At 46.2% G+C, this 15,457-nt stretch overlaps 10 protein-coding genes across 10 annotated transcripts in view; 7 read left to right on the top strand and 3 right to left on the bottom strand.

The window, feature by feature from the left end:
- Positions 1 to 401: 401 nt before the first annotated feature.
- KUCA_T00001385001 (uncharacterized protein) lies at positions 402 to 2,330 on the bottom strand (the record flags this gene model as incomplete). Its single annotated transcript, XM_022603557.1, has 1 exon — positions 402 to 2,330. One exon carries the CDS (start codon positions 2,328 to 2,330, stop codon positions 402 to 404), a length of 1,929 nt encoding a protein of 642 aa, XP_022457427.1.
- A 310-nt stretch (positions 2,331 to 2,640) lies between these two features.
- Positions 2,641 to 3,117, top strand: KUCA_T00001386001 (uncharacterized protein; the record flags this gene model as incomplete). The annotated part of the gene is made up of 1 exon (XM_022603558.1): positions 2,641 to 3,117. The coding sequence occupies one exon, from the start codon at positions 2,641 to 2,643 to the stop codon at positions 3,115 to 3,117; it is 477 nt and encodes a 158-aa protein (XP_022457428.1).
- Positions 3,118 to 4,013: 896 nt separating this feature from the next.
- KUCA_T00001387001 (uncharacterized protein) lies at positions 4,014 to 4,388 on the top strand (the record flags this gene model as incomplete). Its single annotated transcript, XM_022603559.1, has 1 exon — positions 4,014 to 4,388. One exon carries the CDS (start codon positions 4,014 to 4,016, stop codon positions 4,386 to 4,388), a length of 375 nt encoding a protein of 124 aa, XP_022457429.1.
- A 323-nt stretch (positions 4,389 to 4,711) lies between these two features.
- On the top strand, positions 4,712 to 4,864 carry KUCA_T00001388001 (uncharacterized protein; the record flags this gene model as incomplete). The annotated part of the gene is made up of 1 exon (XM_022603560.1): positions 4,712 to 4,864. One exon carries the CDS (start codon positions 4,712 to 4,714, stop codon positions 4,862 to 4,864), a length of 153 nt encoding a protein of 50 aa, XP_022457430.1.
- A 927-nt stretch (positions 4,865 to 5,791) lies between these two features.
- Positions 5,792 to 7,147, top strand: KUCA_T00001389001 (uncharacterized protein; the record flags this gene model as incomplete). Its single annotated transcript, XM_022603561.1, has 1 exon — positions 5,792 to 7,147. One exon carries the CDS (start codon positions 5,792 to 5,794, stop codon positions 7,145 to 7,147), a length of 1,356 nt encoding a protein of 451 aa, XP_022457431.1.
- Positions 7,148 to 7,954: 807 nt separating this feature from the next.
- On the top strand, positions 7,955 to 9,442 carry KUCA_T00001390001 (uncharacterized protein; the record flags this gene model as incomplete). The annotated part of the gene is made up of 1 exon (XM_022603563.1): positions 7,955 to 9,442. One exon carries the CDS (start codon positions 7,955 to 7,957, stop codon positions 9,440 to 9,442), a length of 1,488 nt encoding a protein of 495 aa, XP_022457432.1.
- A 252-nt stretch (positions 9,443 to 9,694) lies between these two features.
- On the top strand, positions 9,695 to 10,642 carry KUCA_T00001391001 (uncharacterized protein; the record flags this gene model as incomplete). Its single annotated transcript, XM_022603564.1, has 1 exon — positions 9,695 to 10,642. The coding sequence occupies one exon, from the start codon at positions 9,695 to 9,697 to the stop codon at positions 10,640 to 10,642; it is 948 nt and encodes a 315-aa protein (XP_022457433.1).
- Positions 10,643 to 10,708: 66 nt separating this feature from the next.
- On the bottom strand, positions 10,709 to 13,456 carry KUCA_T00001392001 (uncharacterized protein; the record flags this gene model as incomplete). Its single annotated transcript, XM_022603565.1, has 1 exon — positions 10,709 to 13,456. One exon carries the CDS (start codon positions 13,454 to 13,456, stop codon positions 10,709 to 10,711), a length of 2,748 nt encoding a protein of 915 aa, XP_022457434.1.
- Positions 13,457 to 13,736: 280 nt separating this feature from the next.
- KUCA_T00001393001 (uncharacterized protein) lies at positions 13,737 to 14,084 on the top strand (the record flags this gene model as incomplete). Its single annotated transcript, XM_022603566.1, has 1 exon — positions 13,737 to 14,084. The coding sequence occupies one exon, from the start codon at positions 13,737 to 13,739 to the stop codon at positions 14,082 to 14,084; it is 348 nt and encodes a 115-aa protein (XP_022457435.1).
- A 191-nt stretch (positions 14,085 to 14,275) lies between these two features.
- The window catches only part of KUCA_T00001394001 (uncharacterized protein), a gene marked incomplete at both ends in the record, with an annotated part of 1,612 nt that continues 430 nt past the window's right edge, over positions 14,276 to 15,457 (bottom strand). Inside the window, one exon of the mRNA XM_022603567.1 lies at positions 14,276 to 15,387. Coding sequence (XP_022457436.1) covers positions 14,276 to 15,387 — 1,112 coding nt within the window. The remainder of the gene's footprint in view (positions 15,388 to 15,457) is intronic.

Genomic DNA, 15,457 nt, shown 5'->3' on the forward strand with positions numbered 1-15,457 from the left:
GCTCGCTTACATTGGCTGTTGAACAGACGCATTCAATGTGCCAAAATGGGTCATAGAAGAAGCTTTAAACTCGAAAATTGAGCAGTCTTGTTTCCAGAGGACAGCCTAAGCAAGGCTCGATTTTTTGGCTATTTTCTTAGCACTCGGGATCGCGGTGGTTTTCAGTGCAAGCCCACCGGTGGCTGGGGGTATGAAGTTTAGGTTTCATCCCTTCGCTGGGGCCACATCCCTTCAGACGATATTTCAGAATAAAAAGCAAAGAGTCAGAAATTGTGTTGTATGTTTCTAACCATGGATACTGCTTTTATAAGTTGGTTATCTTTACTGATGTCTATAAATAGTGGCTAGGGGAAGTCTCCTTTAGCTTTTCAGCTTTTTTGGGTCGAACCCCTTCATGTCGCTCAAATCCCCCTCCAGAACGACGTGGTGTCCAACTTAATCACCTTCTTAATGACCACATCCGCGCTCGACTTGGCAATGCACACATGATACTCTCCAGCAGCCAAACACCAGCTCTTTTTGTCTCCATCCCAATATGAAAAAGCATCTTTGGAAGAGATCTCAAACTTCAAAGGTGTGCTCTCGCCAGCCTCCAATGTCACCTTGCCAAAGTCTTTAAACTCCTTAACAGGTCTAGCTGCTTCGCAAGCAATAGGTTCAATGTAGATCTGAACTACTTCGGAGCCTTTCCTCGCTCCGGTGTTGGTGACTTGGAGAGAAACCTGCAACTTCGAATCGATCAGGACTGCTTCAACATTGTCGTACTGGAAAGTGGTGTAAGAAAGTCCATGGCCAAAAGGAAACATGACCTCCCTTTCCAGCGCTTCGTAGTACTTGTATCCCACATAGATGTCCTCCCCATACACGACGTTACCTCCGTCGGTCCTAAATGTGAGATATGCAGGGTTATCCTTGCACTTGATGGGGAATGTCAGAGGAAGTCTTCCCGAAGGATTGACGTCTCCAAAGATGACATCTCCAATGGCGTTTCCCAACTCATTACCCCCAAACCATGCCTGTAACAATGTAGTTGCCTTTGAGATCCAAGGCATCTCAACCGGGGTACCACTTTGGTTTACAATCACCGTATTCGGGTTTGCTTCGAGAATGGCATCCACCAGCTCGTTCATGTGAGGAGGTAAGTCCATGTTTGGACGATCAAATCCTTCAGACTCCCATTCTTGGTGCAAGCCAATACAAAGTATTACCTTATCGTGAGATTGAGCCACTTTAACCGCTTTGGCAATTTCCTCCTTAGGATCAAAGATCCTGTGACATCCAAAGCTGACGGCCCCACCGCCACACTCCTCGCTGATTGGCATGTCAAGAGTTGCAGCACTGTCAAATTCAACTTTAATCCTGTGGGTCTTCTTTGCTTCCAACGGCAATGTAGTTTTCTTCTCGACCGTGTTTTCGGTAAAGAAAGCACCATAATCGTCTTCTGAAGTGCGGTGCTCGATGATTAGTTCACCATCTAGGTAGATCTTGCACGCACCAACGACTGTGGTTCCGAATACGTAATCTCCAGACTCTTCAGGTGTGAAAGTTCCCTCCAGGACGGCATAGAATTCGGAGTGGTGGATTTTAGGGTGGGTATAGTCGTAGAAATGCAGTCTGGTGGTGTCCAAAACGTGTTCGTCAACCAAGATTCTGTCTCCTTCAAATCCATGAGGCTTGAGATACATCTTTGCAACATAGCCAGGCTTACCGGTTTCTGGGTGCTTCAATGGAATCTGGGGAATCTTCTTGTCACTGAAGCAACCAATGGCGGTTTCTGGTGTGGACCCAAGGACATTGCAAATACCCTCAAAAGGAGTCACAGTATAATAAGGCCTCAGAGAAGCTGAGCCACCTCCACAATAAGCAGACATGAATGCATTCGGACCAATAACAGCAACATCGTCACTCTTGGAAAGAGGCAGCAGATTGGTCTCATTCTTCAGCAAAACTATACCTTGGGCAGCAATTGATCTGAGCCTCGCACTTGTCTTGGGAGTGTTGTTTTCTGTGGTTTCCGCACCATCAGAGGGAACACCAGACTTTAGTGTACGATGAACCATCTTCAGCACTCTCAACGCACAATCATCAACATCGTCCATATCAATTCCATTGGACTCCTCCAAGAACAAAAGTGTATCCTGCTTGCGAAATCTAGGCAATCCTGGCATCTCCAAGTCCATTCCCGCACGGTAAGCCTGGTTGATGGAGTAGGTGCCGCACCAGTCAGACATCACTAATCCGTCAAATTTCCAGTCCCCTCTTAGAACCTTCTTCAGCAAGAACTCCGAGTCGGATGCGTGCTCTCCATTGACCTTGTTGTAGCTTGTCATTACACAAGCAGGTTTTGAATCTCTGATGGCAATTTCAAACGGCTTGAGATACACCTCACGTAAAGCCCTTTCGGTGACGATCGAATTGGAGGCCAGTCTACGATCCTCTAGATCGTTGCAGACAAAATGCTTGATAGTTGCCAAAATATCCTTTGATTGAACACCATTGACCACTGCAGCACAAACCAAACCAGACAAGAAAGGGTCCTCGCTGAAGGACTCAAATCCACGGCCTCCAAGTGGAGACCTCTGTATGTTTATGGTGGGGCCCAGCATCACGTGCACACCCTTGGCCCTGGCCTCTTGGGCCATGAGCTCGCCAACATCTCTCAATAAAGACTTGTCGAAAGTGGCACCCAAAGATGTTCCACATGGGAAACATCCTGATGGTATACTTTTGAAGAACTTGGTTCCTCTCAGTCCATTGGGGCCATCAGAGAGCCGAACCTTTGGAATGTCGAGCCTGGGGATGGGGTATGTGTGCCAAAAATCAGATCCTGCAGTGAGGTTGACCTTCTCACCAGTGGTGAGCTTAGAAAGAATATCTTCGGGATTCCAAGACATTGGCAATCAATTGAACAAGAATGTCTGGGAGGTCACAAGGTTAGACCTAATTTTGGCACATCTGCCGGGCTTTATACTCTCCTCGCTTTACCCCGAGAATAACCCGTTATCCAGCCTTTGTGCTTGCAGACTGCCCGATTGGGGTCCAAGGGGGTGCTCATCGTTATCGGGGTGCAATTTGGCTTCCGCATCCGTGTGGGACTTTGGGGACGGCTCCAGGTAGTGTAAATGCCATTTTATGGTTATGGAGCACTTAGTCGGTATCCTCCCAGCTTCCGTCGAAGACTTCCTATATAAGAAAATTTTGCTCTTCCCTCCTAACGTCTTTTCTTTTCTTCTTCGTCGAGAAAATTTGATGATTTGATACTTGAAGATAAAGGTATGTTATATTGATACGCCGTTGTGTTATGCTCCTTACTTTCGAGTTTGTTGTTGATGTTCTGGATTCTCGAAATTACATGACGATAGAAAAGCTGTGCACCAGTCTGAGTGGAAACTTTTGTACTCTCCATGTTGAGGACCCAGTATACCCAAATTTCTGATATGTTTCGAGACTGAATGAACTGAGAAGACCAGCTCTGCCAAACTGTTGTTACCTGCATAATGGAAGCGAAATCCCGTGATTTAGTCAATGTACTAACTTAAGCTTTAGAGTTTTTCTAGGGCATCAGCCGAGGGACATACGACGCGTTTTGTTATTTTTCACTCAGTGATGAATTCACGACTCGTCAGTCATTCTTATCTGTAACACTTTATAATTCCCTATTTTTCAATGGAATCTTGTTAGCAAAATGCCTTAATTGTAGTACGTGAACTAGGTGTCTGATCCCAGCCTCCTCAGCTCAGTGCAATCCCAAATAATCGTTTGCTGGGCATAATCCGGCACCCAAACAATGCCATTTTAGGTTCGGAAGCTGGTAAGGCGCCTGAATTCTCCTTTAGCACGGGGTGCATTCATTTTCCGACATGATGATAATGTATGCTTTTATCCTTAATTGGAAATATTAAAGTTCTACCCAGAAGGACCTCCTGTATGACGATGGTCCTGTTTAAATAAACGCCTTTTCCTCTCTTTGAGCTTAAGTACCTTAGACGCTTGTGCTTTCCCAACGCGCAACCATGCTTAGGAAGTATATCAAGTCCGTCAAGGACGAGAACACCAAAACAAGTTCAAGCTCATGCTCAAGTGCAGAGTCAAGCACAAGCTCACAACACAAAACTGAGAAGGATGACCAAAATGACAGAATGCTCTATAAACGCTATTCCAGCTCAATTGAGTCAAGCCGAGAATCAAGCATGATCTCGTCCGTCACTATGTCAACTCTGGACTCTCTCTATAATAAGAAAAGTTGGCAAGAAGAACTCGAGTATTTTACAAAAAATAATCACAGCAGCTCGCGAAAGCCTCCAGTTAGCAAGCTGCCTGAGATTCCGGTTTGGCAGTATCCCGGTGAGGGCCAGGACGAATTTTCAAGTCTGGAATCAGAGCTTTAAAGGGTACCCATTGAAGCTTCCTCACCTTCAACCACAAAGCAAGATCTTTCGCACTATATTTCTCCGCTTCATATGGCTGGTTGTTTTTGAGACGAAAGCTATCGCATCTGCTGCTTCCAATTATCCAATTGCTCTTGTAGTAGACTAGTTGAGAGCTGCAGTTTTCGCTCTGCATGAATAATTACAATATCATCAATTCAATACAACAACTTCAACGATAACTCAAAAAAATAAACAGCAGACCATTGTATGTATGTTCATTTCTCTGACACTTCTCTCTTATGCTAATAAACACCAGCTTCAAAAAAATAGAATGGTGAAGGATGCGAGGTTCGAACTCGCGCGGACTGGAATGTCCAGCAGATCTTAAGTCTGCCGCCTTAGACCACTCGGCCAACCCTCCAAGATACTATGGCATATTTCGCCTGACACAGTACAGTGGTGAGTGCTGGTTTTCGCACGATAGTATTGAATAGCCTGTGTTTTTGCACTCAATTTAGTTGAAAAAAGCATTAAATGCGGACTATGTGGTTGTATTGTGCAAAGTTGAATGCTGGAGATTTAATAAAGGTGACTAAATGGGCTGATGAAGCGGTGATATGAGGGAGAGGGGTGTGAACAAATGCAAAGAAGAAATAGGCAGGATAATAACGGTTTCCCAATACAATTCCATGGAACTGGAAGAAAAACTCAAATATTAGAGTTACGAGCTTCAGTAAATTGGTATAAGTGCCTCTCACAAAGAAGCAATCATACAAGGCGTTTTAATAGTTGTCGTATGGTGACCATTTTCTTGGTTTCCGGAGATTCTCATATTTTTGCAGAAATGTACCCAAAATAAGTTGCTGTATCCATGGGTTTTTCATAACTTCAATTATCGAAGACCGTTTACAAAGACAATTGAGAATATCACAGCAATATATCTCCTGCCAATTGCTGTCTCAAACCATATCTTTCCAGCCCGTTCAACCGCGTAGGCTCCAATAGTATCGGTTCGTTATCGCTTAGATGGCCTGGGCTCGGCCCGCGCACGAAAGGAGCGGGGCACGCCAGCCTAAAAAATTAATTTTTCAGACGCCAATGTGTCAATCTCATGTGACTCACCATGTGCTATCTTGCAATAAAGGTATCGTCTTTGCTACATCTGATCTCCCTGACCTGAATTTTGTATTTTCAACAAGGAGTGACTCGTATTCTGCAATATTTATTTATTCAGAACAAAACGCGTTCTGTTGAGCTTCAATTGAACTTTAGCGCAGGCCATAGTTTTCTTTTAATAGGTCCCGCCCCTAAGCAGTGCATCTGTGAACCTTGGCTGCCGTTTATTTTTCGAATCTAAGGCTAGAGATAATTTCGAGATTGGAAGCCACCCACATAGAAAGCTACACGCAGAAATATCCAACATGGATGCCCAGGTTCAGCTTTTCAAGACGCGGCTTTCTATAGTGTCCATACCGCGTTCGCAATACTGGCTCTTTTCCCAGGGGATACTGCAACTTTTGCACAATGTTGCATCTCATGATCTGCATGACTCGGACTCCGAGTATGAAAAAGTGAGTGGCGATAGTTCTGACGAAGACGACGACGACGATAGCAGGAGCTATTCATCTGCTGGCGTAGGATCCTCTACCATGTCCAGCTCTAGACTGGCACAGTCCAGAAACACAGACAATTCGCCCACAAAGCCGCGGACTCAAGCTGCGGGATATGACTCAGACTCCCATTCGCAGGATAGCTCTATTGAAGAAGACGATGATGGCTTATTCCTCCATGTTGCGTTCACCCCAGATGAAGTGACAGTGATATGTTCTTCGAGTTTCGTCAAATCGCTCTTCGACCAACCCTTGGAGTCGAAGGACTCACGTGCCCAGGTGCTGCCGGATAGTTACTTGGCTCTACAGGTTGGAGGCGATGGGTTAAGCATAGGAAAGAGAGTGCTGGAATTGACACAACCCCTTTCAGAGGCAGGAATCTCTATTTTCTTCATCAGCAACTACTTCTCTGATATCGTCTTGATCCCAGAGAATGCCAGGGAGAAGGTTGTTTCCGCATTGGAGGTGAAGGGATTCCATTTTTCAGATATCAGTGGGTCGTATATGGTTGACCGTACCGCCGTGTCTACTCCACCATCTCCATCCTCTATGGCACCAGTCGAGTCCTCGGCCCCAAGCTCCAGAAAACCTTCCCTGCAGGATAGCATAACAGGGAATGACCTTCCAGAAGAAAATTTAGAATCCAGAACGTTCAAGGTATTTAAGACGGCTGGTATCAAGCCACACGTTCATACCCATGCAAAGCTGCTAATTACTGGTGCCAGGTCTGGATCCTGTTCTAAAACGATCACTACCACAGCCACCGCCTTGGCCAAGTTTCCGGTGAACCCGCCGGAGTTTGGATCTGCATTAACCACAGAATCTTTCCCCGAATACTTTGCTATCACCAGGGCCTCCTCCCAGGAGGTGGCCTTGGTTCTTCCCAAATCCCACAGAACGAGGTCCAAACTCGGATTCCAGTCCAAGTACCTGGTAGGCTCCAGCTCAGATGTTTTCATCCCGGTGGTGATAGATCTCTCGAAGCTGCCTGTCGACTCCAAGGGAATTGTTGCTGGTGTTGCTTCAAAGCTCATACATAATGCAGACCTCAGAGGAGAGGCCGAGATGTTTGAGATGAGCTATCTGAGTATGGCCAAGGCCGGAATTGTAATGATACCGAGGGAAAGTGGCAAGTTTGTGTCAGAAGTTCTTGCTAATAATCTATAGAGTCACATCGCCAGTTTTCCATAATATACGACAGCCGTCAAGCCGCTAATTGGCCCACCGTACCACTGTGATAATTACCCAATTGCCGAATGAGGGCTTTTATTTACACATTCTTGATTCTTTTCAGCATTCTTGGGCTAGTATGGTCTGCTGCTGTCTTTCCCGCCTCACAGCTGTGCGGCAAACATCAAGGCGTGAGTTGAACCAAGGCCCAGCCTCAGCATCGAACGAAGCACGCGCGACGCGTTGTCCCAAATAGGAATATTTCTCAATTGGGTTAAATTGTGTCACAAAAACGTGCCCCAACCAAAATTTCCAGAATTGGACAAATTGCTAAAAACTTCAGATTCGAAAACCTCCCTGAATCTACGGATTGGAAAGGACTCTTGTGTTCTTTAGTTACAAGGGGGATACCTTCTGTTTACAGTTTATTCTTTCTCTCAGCTGTGCTGAAATATTCATCAAAGCTCCTCATTTACTCTGCCACAGCCTTTGGTTCCCTTTGAAGCTGTCCGTGTGATCTATCCCTTGATCGGCCAACGTCACTCTTTTTGGATCTGAAGTCTGAAACAAGTCTGAAACCTTTACGCTTTATTGCTGCCACCTGATTCTTTTTTTCATCTCATTTCTCCAAATATCTCTTGTTTTTTGAAAAACTCCCTTTGATTGTTAAAGGGAAAATATTGCACACTTATCATACGTTCGTCTGCTTATACATTGTTCCAACCAGCAAAAGAGAATCATACGGCTGAAACTGAAAGAGATTCCACAATTTCCGCCAATATATCACGAGTTGCCACCCACACCATGAATGAGCGTCTCAACAAGACACAGTTCCAATTTCAAGATGAACAGCAGCCAATGATGGCAGAAATTACAGGTAAGAAAAGAAGAGGCCGTCTACCCAAAAAGGTCATTGAGGGAACACAGATACGTATGAACCAACTCCCAATGGCAAGTTTCAACATAACCTCTTCTGCTTCGATGAACTCAGCTGCTGCCTTGAGAAACGGAGCTCCAAATACTCTTTCACCTGTAATGAAGGTGTCTCCAGAAAGATCAAGAGGAAGAAGGCCCAGCATGGCCTCAACAGCTACCGCTTCTTCAAGATCAAACTCTGCAAGGTCAACCCCACAGTCAGCCGCGAGAACGGAGACAAAGACCTCTCCAATCACACCAACGGTGATGGCCAGCAAGACCCATGCAAAGTTAGCAACCGTCTTGAACTCCCTCACGCCGACCATACCAAATAGAGATTTGTCAGTGGTATATGAGGGAAGGGATGAAGAGAGAACTCCAGGCTTGCTGCTTCCACTCCAACTTCAGCCACCTCAGCTAACTCACCAGAACGGCTATTTGCACGTTGACCCCTCGATGCTGCTGCCTTCTCCAATGGTCAAGAAGCGCAAAACCTCTTTCCACTCTCCATCAATACATCAGCAGCATCATCCGGGATCTGCTCAGAGCACACAAAGTTCAGAGACCACATATATGGAGACTTTGGCCTCCTCGCCGTACTACTCGCCGCTCACACCAACGTCGCACTTCTCCAACGTGATACGATCCTCTCCCATGTATAACGCATACTACAACCTACCGACAACCCCTGTGATGAGAAGGAACTTTGACGAGATGAACGTGGGCGGGGTGCATGGCCATGGTGATGTTGTGCAGCTATCGGTTAAACCTATAAAATTCGAGGATATTATCAAGACTCCAAGAGGTGGAGTCAAGATAAGGGAATCGTTCCACTCAAATGATCCAAACATGTTGATCACCCCGTTGAGGGCAGATACTCAAACACAGAAACAGACGACTCAACCACAAATTCTGCCCCAACAGCAGTATCACCATCACCTTCAAGTTCACCAGACCAAAGCCTTGCAGGCGGATAGCCAACAAAGGCGGAGATCCTCGAAACCCATGCTTCCGGTGAGACTGTCTCTGGAAGTTGACTCCTCGGGGAAAGCTATCATCAAGAGAAAGTCGAAGTCTTTTTCGTGGACATTGCATCCTCAGAGAAAGCACCATCACCATGTTAGAAACGCGTCCACCAGGTCCGACGGGTTTTTGCAATCCCCCAAGGTTCTCAAGCTGGGATCGGACCCAGTGTTAACCACAGTGGCATCCATGGAGATTGACGATTATAACTCTTCGAAATCTCTGAAGGAATATGTTCAGAGCACTGTGGCTGAAGGAAACATGGAGTCAATGACAGGCTTCGGTGAAGCAGTCAGTGATGAGGAGGATGACATTTGTGATGCCAGAAGTGCTTTGATAGATGCATTAGCTTAGGTGTGATGAAAACCACCGGTATTTTCCCAAGTTGCTGCATCAATAATCTATTCAGTACCATAAATTCAATAGCATACTAAACGCATGCTTCGGGTAAAGGAAGTCCTTGTAATTGATCAACACACTTCCTGCATCGGTTCGGGGACTGCTTCGTGAACTTTTCAAGGAGGGGATTGAAACTCAACCTTTGAACCCGCACACGAGCAAACCCGAGCATATAAGAGCCCATTAAAATTACCTGACTACCACGAGATGTCTGAAAAGAGTGCTTCGCAACAGGTTTCCACGTTGGGTGGGTTTTTGGCTGGTGGAATAGCGGCGTGTGGTGCAGTCACCGTGACCAACCCGATCGAACTGGTCAAGACCCGTATGCAGCTACAGGGTGAACTGGCCAAGGATTCTACGGCTCCAAGACCCTACAAAAATCCAATCCAGGCCCTTGGAGTCATCTACAAGAACGAGGGATTAAGAGGAACCCAAAAAGGTCTCTTTTGCGCTTACATCTACCAGATAGGTCTGAATGGGTGTAGACTGGGATTATACGAGCCATTCAGAAAGACAATCAACGAGTTCGTTTTTGCTGGAGAAGATGCGGTTGCTAAGCAGTCAATTCCAATTAATGTGATTGCTGGAGCCAGTTCAGGAATTGCGGGTGCCATTGTGGGATCTCCACTTTACCTGATCAAGACCAGAATGCAATCCTATTCACCTGCCATCCAGATTGGTCAGCAAACCCACTATAAGTCGATGTGGGATGGTCTTTCCCAGATCTACTCAAAAGAAGGCTTCAAAGGACTTTTCCGTGGTGTCGATGCCGCGATTCTAAGAACCGGAGCTGGTTCTTCGGTTCAGTTGCCGATCTACAACTTCGTCAAGGGCGAGCTGGTCTCCAACGAAATAATTACCGAGGGACCTGCGCTTCACTTGGCCTCATCCACCATTTCTGGTCTCGGAGTGGGAGTAGTGATGAACCCATGGGATGTGCTACTCACCAGAGTCTACAATCAGCGTGGAAATCTGTATTCCGGTCCTATCGACTGTCTGATCAAGACCGTCAAATCAGAAGGTATCTTCGCCCTTTACAAAGGTTTCGGAGCCCAGCTGTTGAGAATTGCACCACACACAATTCTGACTTTGACTTTCATGGAACAAACCATGAAGGCAGCCTACTTCATTGAGGGCAAAATCTTTAGAGCGTAATAGACTGAACAATGTTTTCAGGTTTTCGTAGTCATCAGATGCATTAAAATTTGAAAATGGCTCCGTTTATTCATCTATAATTGCCTTTCTTTTCTTTTTCTTTTCCGTTTTCAGAGCGGACTCTTCTGGGAGTTTCTTGGACCCTTTCTTCTTGGTACCGCTCTTCTTCTTGGTGACTTTGGTTTTTGCCTTTGGGACCTCGGTTTGTATGCCAGCAGCACTTTCTGCAACCAGTTGTTTTCTCAGTTGCTCCACTTCGTAGGCACCTGCCACGTCACCAGGTTGTTCAGCAGTGATGTCGAAGTTGTCCAAGTTGGATGAGTCGATTATCAGTTTCTTCTTTCTGGATTTCACAGGCTTCGTTTCCGGGTCTGAGACCACATCGCCGCCTTCTTCGTCGTCCAAAATCAGTACTTTCTCTCTCCTGATAGGTTTTGGTTTTGTCTTGGTGGCTGTTTTCGTCTTCTTGGCCCCATTCGCAGTCTTTGGAGGTGTGGACGACTTTGAGGAAGGCACATTGCTGTCCGAATCCAGCGAAATGTAGTACGGATCGTCCTTCAATCTGGCCAATCTCTCCTTTTTTCTCTTTGAAACATCCTCCACCACTTCCGTGACCGAATCTTGGTCGATAAGATCTATTTCGGATTCGGGCTCAGATCCGTTGCCCGAAAACAGCGAGGCTTCAGAGTCTGAAGCATTGTCAAAAGTAGAGTCCAACGCCAAAGTTGAAAGAGCTTCCCAGGAACTGGCATCAATCACCAGTTCAAGGTCCAAATCTGTTGGTTTGGGGATCTTGGCCTGAACAGAGACACCTATTGGCTTAAGCGGATAAGAGTTGAACATCGAAGGCAGCGCCTTGGTCAGGAATGTTGGTGGAGGCGGAGGTCCTTCGTGTGTGATGTGCGTCCTAAGAGACTCATTCAACAGTTTCAGGACTTCCAAAAAGGAACAGGCTCTTTCCTGTATCTCGAAGTTGATGCATTGTTCAAAGTTCGATAGCCACTTGATCAGCTTGGAGTTCAGTTCAATGAGAGCCTCGTAGCGTCTAAGATCCCAAGAGTCGGGATCGAACTCGTAGCTCTGGTTTCCCAAACCCTCGTTCGCAAAAGCGGCAAACAGCTTAACCAACGAGCTAATAAAGATAGCCAGAGTGTCATCGGAGAGGGGAGAGTCTGCAAGATCGAGAATCCCAGGTTGCGATACGATATCGGCAATTATCTGGTACCCATTAAGCTTGTCATCGTCCTCATCATCTTGGATATAGTCGATATAGTACTCACCAAGAATCCAAACAAAGTTTTTGAGGCCGTTCGTGAGGTTCTTTTGGTCTTCAGCATCGGTGATACAGTAGTCGATGCACACCTTGTAGACTGCTGACCTCATAGAAGGAACTCTGATAGCAATGTCGATAAACGTTTCCGAAACAAGTTTATCCACACCCTTGACTTTATTTATTTTGTTGAGTCTCATTAAGTCCTTCAGCACTGCCAAATACCATTCGAAAGAGGGCACGCTCGCGTAGTTCTCGGCAGAACAGATCTTCAGTATCTCGGTGATGATCTGAAGCTTGAGAGAATCTGGAATGGCCTGATGCTGTGATTGTGATTCCCCATGCTGGTCAGCCTCATCAATGGGAATCAACTCCATCAGCAATCTCTGGACCACGGTCACGATGTTGTCGGCTGTAACGAGATAGTGCACAATGTCCAACACCTTACCCTTGATGGTTAGATCTTCGTCATCGATAGCGGCAAGAACAACCTTCTCGTGCTTTCTGATGAACTTCTTGTAGATCCTCACGGTCTTGATAAAGGCAAGCAGTCCGACGTATCTCAAATTCTGGTCGTCGCTCTGGAAGAAAGCCACCAGCTCGTCGATGATCATCTCAGCAATGTGTTCATCAGCAGGCGTGAGCATCCTTCCAGTGAGTATACAGTTGATACACTCGTAAACCAGGGAAGATGCCTGTGTGTTTTGCATTTTCTTCAGGATCTCTGGAAGAAGCTTGAACTTTAGTCTAGGCTCAACCAAAGAGAGGGAAGAGAAAAGCTTCAGCAGACGAATCATCATCCAGTTGTTGTTCGAATTGAGAAATAACTCAAATAACTGCGGCACCAAATCGATGTAATTTTTGGGGTTCTTAGTGCTCAACTCGCAGATCACGTTGACAGTAGCACTGACAACGCTAGTGTCCTCGTCCTTAAGCTTCTCTTCAACTCTGGGGAAGTAATTTCTCAAGGCTTCTGGATACTTCAAAAAGATTTTGTACATCGCCAACACCGATTTCGTGCGGATGAACGGCTTTGAATGGTTCAGCATCTTCACGATGTCTTCGCAAATATCCTGGGCCAAATCTGGTGTCACAATGGTGGCAATTCCACTGAGAGCAAGTCCAGTTTCCACGTAATTGCTTGAATGAAGGTCTTTCTTCAGCAAATTTGTCATAAGCATCAACGCGTCGTCGTTGGGGTTGCCCATAAAGATCTCCAAAGCAGCAAGATACCCGATACGCTTATGCTGGAACTTGAAGGAGGACATCACCTCAAGCACCTGAAAGGAACACCACGACATATCAAAGCCGTACATCTCCAAGTAGGCCAATTTGAGTACAGCCATAGACTTCAGCTCTGAATCGTTCGTTTTCAGCTCATCTTTGCACTCCTGAATTGAATCCTCCAAGAACTTGTACAACCGTTCAGGGTTCGAGTTATTGAGACGAATTCCTTTTATGAGATCCGTCAGCGACTTCTCAAACGAGATGCCAAACGGCCGCAGTCTCGCCCGCACCAGCTCTGGTTGAAACGATATTGACATGGAGCGATTGTCTTGTTCAATTGTGTTCTTCAAAGGACACATCGTGGAGGTGATGATAAGCCTGAAGCGAACTTGATGTGCCCTTTTGCGATCCGCACACGACCCACAGAAACTCTACTTTGGTCACCACACGCCAAGAGCGGGGCGTACCCCACCCGGAAACCGGTCCAGGGAGGAAGAAAGACCCATCGAACGAATTGGGTTTCTCCCTTTGCAAAGCTTGGTCTATCTATACAGACTGCTGAGAAAAATTCAAAGGTACGAATAGCTCAATCAAACCATGTCTACCAAAGCAGGTTCTACCACCTCCAAGTTCTTTCAGAACATGATAAGCAAGGACACGCTGAAGATGGTGTTCACGACACACTTCTGGGGACCAGTGTCCAACTTTGGAATCCCAATCGCCGCTGTTATGGACCTGCAGAACAAACCGCCAGATGTTATTAGTGGACCAATGACGGTCTCGCTTGTTCTGTACTCCGCTGTTTTCATGAGATACGCTATGGCAGTGACGCCTGCCAATTACTTGCTATTTGGCTGCCACTTCGTCAATGAGTTTGCGCAATTGGGCCAACTTTACAGATTTGTGGATTACACTTACTTGAGCAAGAAGAATATTGCAAACTGAGTGGAGTGATTGATTGGGACAATTCCGATTTGCTGGTTTGGACTACTCGTTTGATTAGTTTGATTAGTTGTTTGACTGCTCTCTTGGTGCTTGGTCTCATCACAATCTATTAGGTTTACATAGCGATTTATACACATTCAATGCAGACACTGCTTTCTCAATCATAGGATCCTTTTCGTGTGATGATTTTTCTAATCAAATAGCCCCTTTGGCTTCACCACGCTCTGTGTGGGTCCAAATTCGTCATCATCGTTGATCACGGTGGTGGAATGGTATCTCTCGTTTAACCAGTACACTTGATCGTTCTCTGCAGCCAAAGCAGCCAAGTCCAGCTGAACCGCTTCAATGTTTGGATCAGCACGATTTTGATTATGAGATTGGGTCTGGGCCTGAGCCTGGGCCTGGGCCTGGGCCTGTGCCTTCTGCCTCGCAGCTACTGGCTTGACCAGTCCGGTTGAAACAGAACCAGAATCAGTCAAAATACACAGATCCAGCCGGTAATTTTCAAACTCACGTGTAACCACGATGTTTCCACCGGGCTTCTCAAACAGAAACTCAACGTAGGCCATGGGATCGAGATCGTCCGTGGACGGAGCCAGTCTATCCAGCAGACTGACAAAGCTCTTGAAATCCTTGAGCCTGAAACTTAACCCAAGTAGCTCACCACTCTGAACGGCCCAATCTGAAAACTCATGCACTTGCAAATCAGCCCACTTTACGTCAATTGCAAGGCTCATAGCTTGACGGGTTATCAGGCTCTCTTTCTCCACGTTTTTCGGGTTGGTCAAGGTGTACTGTCTGTTAAACCCATACAGTGTGAGCCATTGTTTCGAAAAATCAACCTCCACCTTGAAATCCTCCAGGTTCGTAGGAAATATCGACAAAAACTCTTTCACAATGGAATTGGATATCTGAACACGATTTGCTCCACCGGTAACAAACGCGTCTCTTTGATTCAATGCAGAACCGTACTCGTGGTTCACAGAAACCACCGAAAGGTCCAGTGCATAATGCTTCTGCACCTTGTTTCGGCTCAGTATCTCCACCTCCAGCTGGGTCTGCTCCGAAGACACTTCTAGTGTCACCAACGTGTTGTTTGCATCACTAGCACCGAACCCGGACCCATTAAATAAAATTGACAGGTTACGCGAGGAGATAGCAAGGTGTGACTCCTGCTGGGCCAAGTGGAATTCTGCGAAAAAGGGCTGGTCAAACCGACAGCTCAACAGACTGGTGTTAGCCTGGTTCAGACTCGAAAGCACAACTCCTTTGGTGTTGCAATCGATTCTGATCTGGTCACCTACTGTAGCTAACAGTGACACACATCTATCCCATATAACGAGTCTCTCTGAGTCATCAAGCACGGCTCGCAG

Source organism: Kuraishia capsulata, genomic scaffold (genome assembly GCF_000576695.1).
Source record: "Kuraishia capsulata CBS 1993 genomic scaffold, Kuraishia_capsulata_scaffold_2, whole genome shotgun sequence".
Taxonomy (NCBI): Eukaryota; Fungi; Ascomycota; class Pichiomycetes; order Pichiales; family Pichiaceae; genus Kuraishia; species Kuraishia capsulata.